We start from the raw sequence: 15750 nt of genomic DNA on the forward strand, positions 1-15750 counted from the left end.
CGGATCGCTGGGACACGGTAAGGCAAACCCGTTTTTAAACTCCAAAACGAGGAGGAGGAAGAAGAGGAAGAGGTGTTTTCTGTGGCTGGGAAGCCCCTGGGACACCTTCTGGCAATTAAAAGTTTGGGAATTTGCGCGGGGTGCGGGGAGTAGGGACAGTTCAGAGAGATCGCCTGTCTTTCCGAGGTAGGCTTGATTAAACGGACACAATGCTTACAAAGCTAAACGGCTTAGGAACGGGTAAGGGAAAGGCAAGGGAAAGAAACACCGCAGAAGACGAAACGGAGGCTACGGCAGCGGCCGCCCCTCAGAGCGGAGGTGAGCGGGAAGAGTGCCGCTCCCGCCTGCTCCGGGATACGGGCGCGCGGGGCACGCGGCACGTGCGGTGCGGAAGAAAGGGAGCAACAGCGCCAGATCGCTGCGAGGCGGCGCCTACGTGAGCGGCGGGGCGGAGCGGAGCGGGGAAGGGGGCGCTGGCAGCCGTTATCCGCCCCGCCGGGGAGCACCGCCCCCGCCCCCACGTGGCCAAGCGGGCGGAGCAGACGGCGGCGGCGGCGGCAGCAGCAGCAGCAGCAGCAGCAGCAGCAGAGCAGCCTGGCGGGGCAGCGACCGGCCGCCCCTTCGCCCCGTTACTGCGAGCCCGCCGGCTGCGCGTCTCCGCCCCGCGGCCTCCGGGCCCTGCCTGGGGGTGGGGGAACCTCCTCGCTGAGGACCGCCCCCCTCGCCTCGCCTTCCCTCCGGCGCGGCACCCCCCTGGCTCCGGCGGGGACTATGCGGAGATGGCCGTCCCGACCCGAGGCAGGAACAAAGAGTTGCCGCCGCTCAAGCCCGGGCAGCAGCAGCACCACCAGTCGCCGGGCGCCAGCCCCAACAGCGGCCGCGGGCGTCCGCCGCACTCCCCCGGCAGGCAGGTCCCCGGCGGGGCCCGCGCCATGCGGAAGGGAGGCGGCGGCCGGCGGGGAGCCAGGAGCGACCCCCAGAGACCCTGCAGGGAGGGTCTAGCGGCTGAGGGGGAGCGGGACGTGTCGGGCCGCGGCCCCCGGAGGCTCCTGCGCTTCTGCAGCGACCGGCTCCGAGGTGAGGTGGGGAGGGGGGAGTTAGGGGAGGGAGCCGCCCCCCTCCACCAAATCCTGACCCCCGCCCCGCTCCCTCTGCTCCGGCTCTGTTGTGAGGGGGAGCAGCCCTTCGCTCGGGGGAAGTGGGATGGGGCTGGGACTCGCCTCCTTCCCGCCTTTCCGGGTGTCGGTAGCCTTGCCCGGCGCGGGAAAGCTCCTCTCGCCCGGGGTGGCTGCTCACCGCTCCCGGGGAAGGGGAGCGCCGGGACGTCCCTCGTCGGGAAGGCCGAGGGGAAGGGGAGCGCTTTGGCCGGGAAGCGGGCACCCCTGCGGCCTCACGGCGTCTGCCGGCGGGAGGTTCGGCAGCGGCTGGTGGCCGGTTCCTCTCCCGCTCTCCGCGTCCTCCAGCCTGTCACAATAGGAGGTTTAAAAAAAAAAAAAAAGTTGACAAGACCCACGCTAGTATCGGCGAGAACTGCGGACGAGGGGGAGGAAAAGGCTTTTTACCACTTTAGCGTCCTGTGGGGAAGAAGTGGGACGATGTGCTGTTTGTGTAACTAACTCTTGTGAAAGCAGTCGCTCTGATCGTGTCGACTGGCTCTGCTTGTAGTGTTGGTGTGCTCAGCCTATTTCTTGATAACACTTCGTTGAAAGGCTGGAGGGTTGCTCATTCTTTTGAAGTCTGACTTTCTGTTTGAGCAAATTCGTTAATAACGTGCCTGTGAACAAATCTTCTTTTGACAAGTTATTTTGTAATAGTTATTTCGGGAATTAAAAACCTGGTTTGTGTAGTCACCATAACAGTCTATCGGTGACTTTTATGTGTAGTTACCAACTTGCTGCGTGAAATTTATTTCAGCAGTTTTGGAGTCAAGATTTTTACGGAAAACTAATGCTGCAGAGTTCAAACAGTTTTCCTTTTACAGAGGCTATCCTCAATTGATGCTTGAAATACTTATTTTCTTTTGACAGTATTTGTTGACTTCATCATAAAAGCTGATAGCAAGATATGGCTCACTTTCCTTCTGGGTGAGTAGAAGGAATACATCGGGGGAAAATACTGTTCTCTTTACCTTTCTTTCTCTGGAGTTGTAAACTGTATTAAAATATATTTGGAAATACAACTTGGAAAAACAAAACAAAAAAATCCATAGCTTATGTTGAAAAGGGACAGGAAATAACTTCCTTCCTGGTAGCTTTTTTACAGTAAAGCTGTTATTGTAGCAATTGATGTGGTATCAACATTTGTAGGAGAGTAATTGTACAGATATTTGTGCATCTCTTCTATCCAGGCGTTAATTTCTAGAGGTAACAAAAAAAAAAAAGCAACTCTTTCTAAGTAATGTAATCAAAACAGCTTGTTTTGGAAGGATTATGGGTGGAAGAACATACAGCTGTAGGGGGCTGTAAATTCAGATGTTACTATCTTTGGGAATACTTTTGAGTAAATAATAAAGTGACTAATGATCGAAATATTGAAAAAAGCACCTAAAGTATTTGGAAAATTAAATAAGAAATGTGTTCCTAAAGTTAATGAATGTTAAGTAATAACATATTTACCAGATGTGCAGTTAAGGTACTATAATACAGTACTTAAAGGTACTGTGTTAGAAGACTGTCAGGGTATTCCAAAGGTGCTGGTACTATTAATCACGCCACCAGTAGTCCTTGTTGCCAAAGGGAGTTTCTTCAGTTTGATGAATTACATTGCGAAGTGGTAGCAGGGAAACAACCCTTAGCTTACAAACTAATTGATGAATAAACTGTTCTTAAACTGCTTTTCTTGCCTCTATTTATTTAGCATTTCCTAGACTAGTAGTTACTTAAATGACATAGAAATGTTAAACTGATGGTCAAAACTGAAAAATACTTTCCTTTGATGTAAATTTGAGAGCAGATTAGGTGGAGGGCTTTAAAATTTCAGGAGTTCAAATTTGGCTGTGAAACCCAGATAACCAATCAAATACTTCAGGGAGCTATTTATAATTTTAGTAGGAGTAAACCTTTAATAGCAAAGTGTGCAATGGCGTACAGTACTTGCAGTAGCAAAGAATGTACTAAATAGGAAATAGTGGGTTTTGGTTAGCTTTAGCAGTATTTGGATTTTTGTTGTTATTTTTCTTAAGCTTTAAGGTCCAGATTTTAAAAACAGAGGCTTCCACAGTTTGAGCTAATTTTGTGTGAATTTTTTTCTCTAAAGAATTATCTCCAATTTATATGCAACAATAAAGTTGTCAGATTTTCAAGGACGTTCTTATACGTCTTGGTCCTATTATGCTGGGGTGTTTTTAAATGACCATTGAGTTGAGGCCTTGTTCTCAATGACATCCTTTCTAGATTGCACGGAATCTCACAGTGAAACATCTTGATTAAGCTGCAAAAGTAGTCCATGCTTATACATTCCTCACTGTTCCCAGTTCTGCTATATTCCTACCTAGTCGCTTTGGGGATACTTGCAAAGTATGAATCAGTTTCTAGTACATTTCACATCCTGTTGCATTACAGTATCCCAGTGTTTGTTGTTCTCTTGGTAAATGAGTTCTGTATATTATGGTGCTGTTCTTCAGTATTTGATTTCAAGAATTAGAATGCTTTTTATATGCCATTCACATTGCTTTTCTTAGAACATTACACAGGCAAAAATAGGAAATCTGAAGAATAAACTATCAGATTTTACATGATAGTTCTAGTCTGGTATGCTTTACTTTTAGGGATTCTTAGGTTGGGTGAGAAAATGGCATCTGCGAGTTCAAATACGTGGTAGCTGTGTAAGTCTTTGTAGCATTAGGACTTGAGTATTCCTCTCCTGTCCTCTCTTGTATTCCCTCCCCAGTAAGGACATTAATGAGATCAAAGAATGGTAATTTAGGAGAGCGGATCTGCATGTTTTCCATCAGAAACTAGCTTAATGCAAGTCTGGATGCAGTCTGTTGAAAAATGTCGATTTGGACTCAGTGTAAGTGTATGAGTTAAGTGCATTGTCTCTTGAAATGTGAGTCATTACATGAATTGCTGTGTGATTATAAAAGATCTTCATATTATACTTAGAGTGATATTGTGAAGGTTTGTAAAAATCTATATGAAATTCTCCAAAATGACTGTCAATGTATTTACACTTAGTGCATTGACTTTAAATAAAACATTTGCTGAAGGGAAGAACCAGATTTAAATTTGAAACAGGTTGCCCAGAGAGGTGGTAGATGCCCTATCCCTGGAGACATTCAAGGCCAGGTTGAATGGAGCTCTGAGCAACCTGATCTGGTTGGAGGTGTCCCTGCTCACTGAAAGGGGATTGGACTAGATGACCTTTAAAGGTACCTTCCGACCCAAACTATTCTATGATTCTATAAATGCATTATTTTCTCTATGGAGTAAGTAATATGTTTGAATCTGAAATGTAACTTCCATATTAACAGATAATTTATTTGCAACAGTAAAATACTGTGTATTTGGCGTACTTGGAACTGCATGAATTTGAGATCATGAACAGTACTAGTAGCTAATGTGCATTCATTTTGACTTTACTGTATATACTTACCTAACATGTAATTTGTTTTAAAATTGTTATTTTTTTTATCGTTGGGGTGTATGTATATGTAAATATATTTCAGCATCTAACCTTATTAAGAATCTTAGAAATGTTGCTGAAAAATGAAATAATGCCTTGTACAAATGTGAGACTCAATAAGTAATAGCGAAGAAAAGTATTGACTGCTGTTTTCTTTCCATAAAATTACTGCAAAATGTGCTTGTTTATGGAGTATTGTTTGCTGTGTTGCTGATGGAGCTAATGTGCTTACCTGGAATTACACATCATATTCATATGTGCTTTTCTGAAAAAGGAATTTGCAGCTCTCCATGAGAACTAACATAAATGTCTTTAGTGTAAAAAAAAAAAAAAAAAAAAAAAAAAATCTGTAGCTCCTGGAACTTTCATAAAACATTAAATTCCACTCAATGTGAACTATACTGAACAATCTCTTTTTCTAGATTTTTTTTTTCCTGAAAGTATATATGAAAATGTAAAGTTTTAAATGAAAGCTTGTGGTATCCATTTTCTAACTGAAATCCAGGCTTTACTTTGAGAAAACCACTTCAATGACTGAAGTGGAGCTGAAAAACTTAAAGAAGTTGTGGTGTCTTATTATACAATAACTTCAACTACTACATGACGTATGTAGCTTCAGCTAAATGTAAAATTGTACAGGCAGGTAGTTTACAAATTGTTTGTCCCCTTAGGTAGTTCTTTGGTTTTTGTGTTTTTTGTTTTTTTTTTTTTTTTTTTTTTGTCTTGTCTTGCCCAGTTTCACTTCACAACAAAACTTTAATATTAAAATTGAGGTTCATAAGTGTAGTTTGTTGCGAAGGCTAAGACCTCTGATGACAATGACAACAAGTACTGCCCACAGCAGCGTTGTGGTAACAATGATAATGAGTACTGCCAGCAGCAGCATTTCCAGGCTCTGTGTTGGAGGAACGTGTGGTTTGGGAATATATACTAGGACGTGAAGCGTACATTCAGTCCTCTGCTCTTTCCACATCAATTCAGTGGTTTTGTATAGGTACTTTTCTTTCTCTTGTCCCTGCTACTTTCCAGAAACAGGCCACCATATGGATGTAACATGCAGTCTGAACATGTGCACGTTCATGAACTCTCCGGCTATATTCTGCATCAGCGTGCAGGCGTTTGATGTATGTTTCACCTACGTGCAGGCATCTTGGCCGGTTCCATGTGGTCGGAGAGGCGAGGGCTTTGCCTGTGGGCTGCAGGAGGTGTGTGCAGATCAGCACCCTGGAGAGGGACAGGGTGCTCAGCACCTTTCTGGCTCCAGCTGGGTGTAAGCAGGGAGGGTGGTTGTTCTCTCCTCTTTCTGCTCCATATAGCCTGTGTGAATAAGAGGGCTCTTCATTAAACATAAATATTTTATTGGGTTGAAGGCAACCAGCATACCTGACCCTTCTATGGGAGAGAGCCACTGTGCACCTAGAGGGCAACCCAGATACCTTCACTCTAGAAGGAGCACCGTGGTCACTCGCAATGCCTCTCCTTTATCCATCACTCATGCAGGCTTTGCTTCCATGGTGAGCTCTGGGTATGTTGCGAGTGCTGTCCAAGCAAAATGGAGTGGCTTCTGCTCTGTGGATCTTGTCATGCTCAAGAAGTCGGAGACCTAGTCTGTGTACCCACCACTTTATCATCATTTATCTTTTCCTGTTGTTGCTCAAATTACCTCCCTTGTTCTACACTTACATGACAACAGTGCAGATAGTCTCCAAGTGGACAAATGGAATGTTATTACATGGAGAGTCTACCTTTTTAAGCAATTATAGTCCCAATTAGATTTGTGTTGTTTGTCATGGTCCATTTGGATCTCTTAAATTTACAATGTACTCTGTAAATTAAACTTTATTTTATGAGCTTATTAGGAATGAAAACAAACATGACAAAGGCTCAGTCCACTTTGTACAGACTGGTCTAACATGGGAATTCACTAATTCATCACTGAAGGCATGAGGTTTCTAACTTTCAAGTTCTCTAATTCGCAGCTCATAACTCGTATCTTCTAACATGTGCACCTATGAGCAAAGTAGTTACCCAGCTGATGGTGGGAGGTCTGAAGGGTTGAGATAAGGACAGGTTTGAACAGTGTCTTGAAAACAGATTTGTTACAAGCATTCACTATGTTGGTTTGGTCATCGGTGGTCACAATGTTGTTTTATTTGCTCTAAGTTGTTTTTAGTGCTGTATTGGGCAGCACCCTACTTGCTGCTGTTTGTCAGTGTTTGTGCATGGCTTATCTTTTCTAGGATTAAAGGTATCTCTTTGCTGTGCTATGTGGCACTGATTTGTTTGATGAGATCACTGGTAACAGGACCGGTTTCGTATTTGTATTCAATGGCGGCAGGCAGTGCGCAGAGTGAAGAGGCAGCGGCAGCTCCACCCGAGTATTTTGGGAGCCATCTCGTGGGTGGTGTTTGGAATGATACCTCTTATTTTGGTCTGGGAAGCCAGGCTGCAGGGGGGCATTTGTTTGCAGCTTCCCCCACTTTGCCAAGCTAATTTCAACAGCTTTTGAGAATTTTGAATACCCTTGGGATACCCCAACCACTGTGTGCATGTTGGCAGGTCTGTTGCAGCTGTCTCCAATCTTGATCTCTATCTTGATTAAGTTTAAACAACTATTTAGGAGTACTGTGGCTGGCCCTGGCAGCAGGCACTGCAGATACTCCAGCCCCAGCAATAGGCACTGTGGATACCCCAGTCCCCACTACAGGCACTGCAGCTACTCCAATTCCTGCTACAGATGCTGCAGTCACTTTAACCCTCACAAAAGGCACTGCAGCTAGCTCAATTCCTACTGTGGGCACTATGGTTGCTTCAGCCCCTACATCAGGCGTTGCAGCTACCCCAGTCCCCGCTATGGGCACTGTGATTGCTTCAGCTCCCACGACAGGCACTGTGGCTACTCAAACTCTGGCAAGTAGTACCACAGATAAACTGAAAAACCAACCTACGCCAGTATCAGCTGCCCCTGTACAGAAGAAATACACCAAAAAATCAGTTCACGTAGTGAAAAATGATGATGAACCAGGGGCATCACAAGAACAGGGAGGGGTAGAAGCAGAGGTAGTCACCTGATCCCTATCCCTGAGTGAGCTGTGAGATATGCAAAAGGATTTCAGCTGTTATCAAGGTGAGCAACTTGTCACCTGGTTGCTCTGATGCTGGAGCAGCATGGCCAGTAGCCTGGAATTAGAAGACAGGGAAGCCAGGCAGCTGGGATCCTTGTCTAGGGAAGCAGCTGTTGACAGGGCGATTGGAAGAGAGACAGAAGCCTGCAGCCTCTGGAGGTGACTCCTGTCAGGTGTGAGGGACAGGTATTTCTTCAAGGAAGATATTATATGCTACACAAGTAAGTGGACCACCACAGAGAGAGGTATCCAGTATCTGACAGAATTAGCTGTTCGGGAGCTGATTTATCATAACCTGGATGAGCCATGGACATCTGTGGATCCAGATGAAATTGAGTGTACCTGACCCATGCGATGGAAATTTGTAGAGTGCACCATCATCGTATGCCAACTCATTGGCAGTGATGAGGGACCATTGGTACGTACAGTGGCTAACCAACTACAACAATATAAAGACAATCTCTCTTTCCTGCTATGCACCTGTGTCTTGGCTGTGGAAGGACTGACTGAAAGATCTGAAAGCATGTTCAAAAAACTGTTTGGAAAAACTATCCTAGGAGTTTCAGAAATTCAAAGAGGTCTTACTCCTCACCTGCATGGACCAATATCTCAGCTATCAGAAGACGACCTCCCCCTGCTCAAGAGAGAGACGGTACATGTGGTGAGGTACCCTGTGGTTTACCTTGTGTGACCAAGGAGAGGACATGAGGAAGTGGGATGGAAAACCTGCCTTGGCCCTAGAGGCATGGGTACGTGATTTGCGAGGAAAAACAATCACAAATGGAGACTCTCCCAGGAAAATTGCTGCTCCAATCTCCAGAAGGCAGTTCCTCAGACAGCATAGAAGCTGATCTCACCTCTGATCTGATCTGATGGAAGGGACTTGTGATTCATATTTACAAAAAGTGAGTAACAAATATTATAAACAGGATTAGAAGGGCCCTGCCTCCAGCTGGGTGGAAGAGAGGGACACTTGGATGTACTGGACTGTATGTATTAAAAGGCCTGGCACATCAGACCCACAGGAGTATAAGGCTTTAGTAGACACCAGTGCACAATGAACCCAGATACCATTAAGCTATAAAGGGGCAGAACCCGTTTGTATTTCTGGAGTGGCAGTAGGATCCCAGTAGCTGACTGTACTGAAGGCTGAAGTGAGTCTGACTGGGAATGAGTGGCAGAAGCACCCCATAGTGACTGGCCCATGTGCTCCATGCATTCTTGGTATAGATTACCTCAGGAGTGGGTATTTCAAGGACCCAAAAGGGTACCAGTGGGCTTTTGGTATAGCCACTGTGGAGACGGTGGAAATTAAACAGTTGTCTACCTGCCTGGTCTCTCAAAGGACTTTTCCATTGTGGGGGTGCTGAGGGTCAAAGAACAACAAGTACCAATCGCTGCCACCACTGTGCATTGGCAGCAATGCTGCGCCAACCGAGATTCCCTGATCCCCATGCCTGAGCTGATTCCTCAGCTGGAGAGCCAGGGAGCGATCATCAAGATTTGCTCACCCTTTAACAGTCCCATATGGCCAGTGCAAAAATCTAGTGGAGACTTAACAGTGGACTATTGTGGCCTGAATGAAGTTCCACCACCACTGAGTGCTGCTATGCCAGATATGCTAGAACTTCAATGTGAACTGGAGTCAAAGGCAGCCAAATGGTATGCCACCATTGACATCGCTAATGTGTTCTTCTTAATCCCTTTGGCAGCAGAATGCAGACTACAGTTTGTTTTCACCTGGAGGGGCATCCAGTACAGCTGGAATCAATTGCCTCAGGAGTGGAAACACAGCCCCACTGTTTGCCACGGACTGATCCAGACTGCACTGGAAAAGGGTGAAGCTCCAGAACAACTACAGTACGTTGATGACATCATCATATGGGGCAACACAGCAGCAGAAGTTTTTGAAAAGGGAGAAAATAATCCAAATCCTTCTGAAAGTCAATTTTGCAATAAAACAAAGCAAAGTCAAAGGATCTACACAAGAGATTCAGTTTTTAGGAATAAAATGGCAAGATGGACATCATTACATTCCAATGGATGTGGTTAACAAAGTAACAGCTATGGCTCCACCAACTAACGAAAAGGAAACACAAGCTTTCTTGGACATTGTGGGTTTCTGGAGAATGCATATTCCAAATTACGGTATGGTTGTAAGCCCTCTCTGTGAAGTCACCCAAAAGAGGACCCTGAGCAACAACAAGCCTTTGAACAAATTAAATGGGAGATTGTTCATGCAGTAGCCCTTGGGCCAGTCCAGACAGGACAAGATGTTAAAAATGTGCTCTACACAGTAGTCAGGGAGAATGGCCCTACCTGGAGTCTCTGGTAGAAAGCACTAGGGGAGGCTCAAGGTTGACCCCTAGGGTTTTGCAGCCAGGGATACAGAGGTTCTGAGGCCTGTTATACTCCAACTGAAAAGGAGATACTGGCAGAATAAGAAGGAGTTCAAGCTGCTTCAGAAGTGGTTGGTATGGAAACACAGCTTCTCCTGGCACCCCGACTGACGGTGCTGGGATGGATGTTCAGAGGAAGGGTCCCGTCTACGCATCACACAACTGATGCTACGTGGAGTAAATGGGTCACACTGATCATACAGTAGGCTCAGATAGGAAACCCCAGTCACCCAGGGATCTTAGAAGTAATCACAGACTGGCCAGAAGGCAAAGGTTTTAGAATGCCACCAGAGGAAGAGGTGATGTGTGCTGAAGAGGCCCCACTGTATAATAATTACCAGAAAATGAGAAGCAATATGCCCTGTTCACTGGTGGATCGTCTTGTATTGTAGGAAAACACTGAAAGTGGAAAGCGGCTGTGTGCAGTTCTACGTGATGAGTCACAGAAGCCACTGAAGGCCAAGGTGAATCGAATCAGTTTGCAGAGGTGAAAGCCATTCAGCTGACTTTAGATACTGCTGAAAGGGAAAAATGGCCTGTGCTCTGTCTCTATACTGACTCATGGATGGTGGCAAATGCTCTCTGGGGGTGGTTAAAGCAATGGAAGCAGAGCAACTGGCAGCACCAGAGGCAAACCCATATGGGCTGCTGTAGTGTAGCAAGATATTGCTACCAAGTTAGAGAATCTAGTTGTAAAAGTACGTCACATAGATGCCCACATACCCAAGAGTTGAGCCATGGAAGAACATCAAAGCAACCAGCAGGTGCATCAGCCTGCTAAGATTAAAGTTTCTCAAGTGGACTTAGACTGGCAACATAGAGGTGAGCTATTTCTAGCTTGATCGGCCCATGACACTTGAGGCCATCAAGGAAGAGATGCAACCTACAAATGGGCTTGTGATGGATGGGTGGATTTGACCATGGACGCACAGGTTATCTGTGAATGTGAAACATGGGCTGCAATTAAGCAAGCCAAGTGGTTAAAGCTTCTTTGGTATGGACGATGATGGCTGAAATATACATATGGAGAGGCCTGGCGGATTGATTACATCACACTCCCACAAACCCACCAAGGCAAGTGCCATGTGCTTACAATGGTGGAAACAACCACTGGGTGTCTAGAGGCATATCCCGTACCCCATGTCACTTGCCAGAAACGTTATCGTGGGCCTTGAGAAGCAAGTTCTCTGGCAAAATGGCATGCCAGAAAGAATTGAATCAGACAACCGGGCTCACTTCCAAAACAACCTCATAGACACCTAGGCCAAAGAGCATGGTGTCAAGTGAGTATATCATATCCCTTATCACACACCAGTTTCTGGAAAAATTGAATGGTACAACGTACTGCTTAGAACTACACTGAGAGCAATGAGTGGTGCGACCTTCAAAAACTGGGATGCACGTTTAGCAAAAGCAATGTGGTTAGTCAACACTCATGGATCCACCAATGGAGCTGGCCCTGCGCAATCAGAACTTTCACATACTGTAGAAGGAGATAAAGTCCTTGTAGTGCATGTAAGGAGTATGCTGGGGAAGACAGGCTAGGTTATTCTTCCCATGGACAAAGGCAAACCCACTTGTGGGATTGCTTTTCCTTAAGGACCTGGGTATACTTGGTGGGTGATGCAGGAGGGTGGGGAAGTCTGCCGTGTACCTCAAGGAGATTTGATTTTAGGTGAACATAGCCAATAATTTCTACTGTATGTCATCATTTCTATAGTTATTATATGTCATATCAAAGGTATGAATCACCCTGATCAGTGAGAAATGAACATCAGTGAAACTGAGTGAGGCGCAGCAGTGATGGAACCAGAACTGACACCGAACAGCTTCCTCGAGATCAACATCTTCAGCTTGCAGACTGGGGACATAATACACCAGCCGGGCAAGATATACTGGCTGGGCACTCCAGATGCAGTGTGCAACAACCCCACACTGTATGCCATCTTTCCTGCCCTGAAGGACTGTTATGACCGGTGGAGCCCAAAGTTGTGGAGTAAATGAACTTAACAGACTTCAGAGGGATGGCCCATAGATTGAGGGAATGATATCTCTGTGTGTGTGTAAGCATGACGTAGATGGTATGGAATAAAGGGTGGATACTGTCCTAGTTTTGGCAGGGATGGAGTTAATTTTCATCTCAGTAGCCAGTGTGTTTTGAATTTCTTATATGAAGAATGTGGATAAACGCCCTGATGTTATGAGTTGTTAAAGAGACCGAGGATACTGTCTGGCTCTCCAGGTTTCACTAATGTGCAGGAAACTGGGAGGGATAGAGCCAGAATAATTGTCCCAAACTGGTCAAGAGAGTATTCCATGCCATAAATGTCATGCTCAGTATATAAGTGGGGGTTGCCTGTGGGGAGCATCGATCTCTGGCTCCCTGTTGCTCCCTTGCCTGCTTCTCGGTTTCATTTCCATGATCGCTGCTGGGGATGGCGCTGTATCAGTCATGGAGACATTGGGTGGTGAGAAATCATGCATTGTTCATATTGTATATTTTAGTATCCTTATATTTCATTATTATTGTAATTTTCCTTTGCTATTCTAGTAAACTCTCTTCATCTCAACCTGTGAGTTTTCCTTTCTTCCCAATTGTCTTCCCTATCCTACTGGGGAGGGGGAGGGTGATCAAGGAACTGTGCAGTGACTAGGGCTAAAGCACAACACTGGGAAGCATGAAAGCCTCAGCAGTCCAAGCTGGATCTGCTTTAAAAACTTTGTGGGTAAGCTTTGCACCTTCCAACTTGGAAGTTTGGTCTGTACCATTTCCATGAGTCAGCAGATTCTGAAGAAGCTGCCAGACAATCAATATGCGAAGATTATGGCTGCAGGAGATAGCAAGCTGCAGGTGATAATGGCTGCATAATGACTTTTAGCCCTTTCTGGTCACCAGGTCTTGCCTATGTGTTGTCCTTGCTTTCACCTAACAGTCCTGCTCCTCACATACCTCAGGCCTTAGTATGAGCTGTGTGTTAGCCAAAATCTGAGCAGGAGTTGAGTGAACAGTCACAGTAGGTATCTTAAAATGTTAAAAATATTTATACTTATTAAAAATACTTATAATTCAGTTTTGTTACTAATAAGTGAAACCGGTGCATCTGATTCTGGTGGATCAACTTGAGTGATACAGGATGTAGGTGGGAACATTGCCTATTGCTGAATGCCATCAGCATAATTTCAGATTTTCAAAGAACTGGTCATAAAAGTTAACTGAGATGTTCCTATTCTTCTGTTCCTCTGGAGGCTGAGTACCTTCTGCACGCCTCTGAAGTAGTACTGTCATTCCTTTGAAGAACACTATTTCATTTCAGTGATTTAAATATTTGAGTAACTTGACGCCTTTTGTTTCCTTTACAGCTGCTTTTGCAGGAGTCCTACATTGGTAAGGTTAAATTTACTGCTTGAGAGTGATGTATTTTTAAAAATAGTAAAAATATAATTTTGACTTATATTTAGACAAGCTATTGGACATAATTTATATTTAAATCTTTTCTCTCAAAACCAAATCATTGCCTCCAAGATATATAATTCTATTCTTGTGAAGCTGACATGAAAGATTTCTTAAGCCTGTTCAGTGAAGAATGAAGCCTGCTTTCCAGGTGGAAAATTGTTGCTAGCTATACAAATTCAGGTGCATTTCCACTAAAAGACCTTTTTACCCTCAGTATGTTTTGAAAGCCCAAGTAAATCCTTTCAATTTTCTCCTATGTTCTGCTTATTTAGATTCTGCTTAATTTTTTTGTAGCTTTACATCACCTTTTCTCTCACCTCCTCAGAGAGGTCTGGCCAATGTTTTTTTTGTGTGCCGAAGAATGGCCTTTCGGCTACTCTCTATGAATGTAATCCTTCTGTTTCAGGTTCCATCCTAAATCTCACACTTCGTTTTTGTAATATAGACTTGAAATAGGTTGGCTTCTATAGTGATTTTCACCAGCTGGTTTTGCAGAGATAAAAACTAACAACTTTTGCCACTCTGTTTTTGTTTCCTAGCTCAAAAAGAACTATTGATTTTTAGCAGTTTGTTTCTTGCAAATTCCCATTCAAAAGCAGAGTCACGTAAACTACTGTGTTTCTTTTTCTGTCCTTTCTGGAGATGAACCTCTTCTTAGAAATTGCAAGTTTTGCCCCCAGATTTATTTTCATTTTTCCTGCCTTTTTTTTTTTGCCCTGTAGTTGCACATTTATTTAAATATACTTTTCATGGTAAGCACATCTATATATAATGGCAGACAACTGTGTTAAAATACAAGTCGGGGAAGATTTTTGTGGAAAAAAACCATACACTACTTATATGTGCATCATTATTTTCACCAGTTTTTAATCTGTGATTCTTTTTGTTTGTCAGATATTTGATTTTTCTTTTCTAATATGTGGACTTTATAGTTTTAATAGCATTACACTTTTGATCCTTAAGTGTTTGCTCTTAAGTTAAAATGCATTAGTAAACTTTGGGTCTTCATTGAATGTTTTGCAGCTGTTTGTTGGTATATATGACTTGGTACAGGTTTGGGAACCCTCTATTCAGTTTTAATTATTATTATTTTTTAACAGGTGTCACATAACAACTCTTTTTGAAAATGACCGTCATTTTTCTCACCTGTCAACACTAGAAAGAGAAATGGCTTTTCGCACGGAAATGGTTAGATTACATTTCAATAAAAATCAAGTCGTTGGAGAACTTCTGTCTGTAGTCTTGTGATTGTGAGCTTTCCAAAATTTCTTAATACCTTCTGGATAAGTAAATATATTAATATCTTGCAACTAACATGTGTTACACTTTTACATACAGAGCATTTGTGTGTCTTGCAGCTGATCACTATGAATGTATCTCTTCACAGTTCCATTTAAAATATAATGTTAAAATGTTATTTTAGAGGACCTGAAATACGAAACTACAAAAAACTTGCAACATACTTTCAATTATAGTCTTGTTATGCAGCTTTTTTTTTTTAAATTTAAAAAAAAAAGTTTGCATACCTTTTGGCTGCTTTTATTTTGAGAGTTCTGAAATACTATGCTAGTGCATAGTTACCAGCCCAATCAGAGATTTCCAGATGTCCTGTGAAACAAGGTGGAAGGAAACCCACATTACTTGTTTCAGTGGCACCAAGAAAAGAGATTTGAAAAATGAGATAATCATCTTGAATGGTTTTGTCTTCTTTTGTTTTATATATATAAATATATATATATATATATATAACAAAATTTGATTTAAAAACTAAGCTTGTGTATGGCAGTTCATGAATCAGAAGTAACCTCTTTAATTGTAAATAATGATTCTGCTCTCCTGTAGGGTCTTTATTATTCCTACTTCAAGATCATTATTGAGGCACCATCGTTTTGGAATGGAGTATGGGCAATTATGAATGACAGACTAACTGAATATCCTTTAGTGATTAACACCTTACAAAGGTTCAATCTTTACCCAGAGGTGAGCTACTTTTTTTAAAATAATACCTTCTGGTAAATCTTTGGTTTCTTTAGATTTGACTACAAATTTGTAAGAAATGTTACTCTGGAAAGTGTGTTTGTAAAGATATAGTGACCAATGAAGAGTTGCTTAGATACCTTATTTTAGTTTCAGATTTAAAATTAGAAAG

The 15750-nt window shown here is 43.5% G+C and overlaps 1 protein-coding gene across 3 annotated transcripts in view; it reads left to right on the forward strand.

Moving 5' to 3' along the window:
- The first annotated feature begins 581 nt into the window (after positions 1-581).
- The window catches only part of DPY19L1 (dpy-19 like C-mannosyltransferase 1), a 56784-nt gene continuing 41615 nt past the window's right edge, over positions 582-15750 (forward strand). For all 3 annotated transcript variants that reach the window (XM_086742972.1, XM_086742971.1, XM_086742973.1), the window contains exons 1-5: positions 582-1077; positions 2028-2084; positions 13508-13532; positions 14702-14789; positions 15444-15581. In XM_086742972.1, the coding sequence (XP_086599098.1) occupies positions 780-1077; positions 2028-2084; positions 13508-13532; positions 14702-14789; positions 15444-15581 (606 nt within the window). In that variant the 5' untranslated portion in view covers positions 582-779. The remainder of the gene's footprint in view (positions 1078-2027; positions 2085-13507; positions 13533-14701; positions 14790-15443; positions 15582-15750) is intronic.

This window comes from Chlamydotis macqueenii, chromosome 2 (genome assembly GCF_036417535.1).
Source record: "Chlamydotis macqueenii isolate bChlMac1 chromosome 2, bChlMac1.mat, whole genome shotgun sequence".
Classification (NCBI taxonomy): domain Eukaryota; kingdom Metazoa; phylum Chordata; class Aves; order Otidiformes; family Otididae; genus Chlamydotis; species Chlamydotis macqueenii.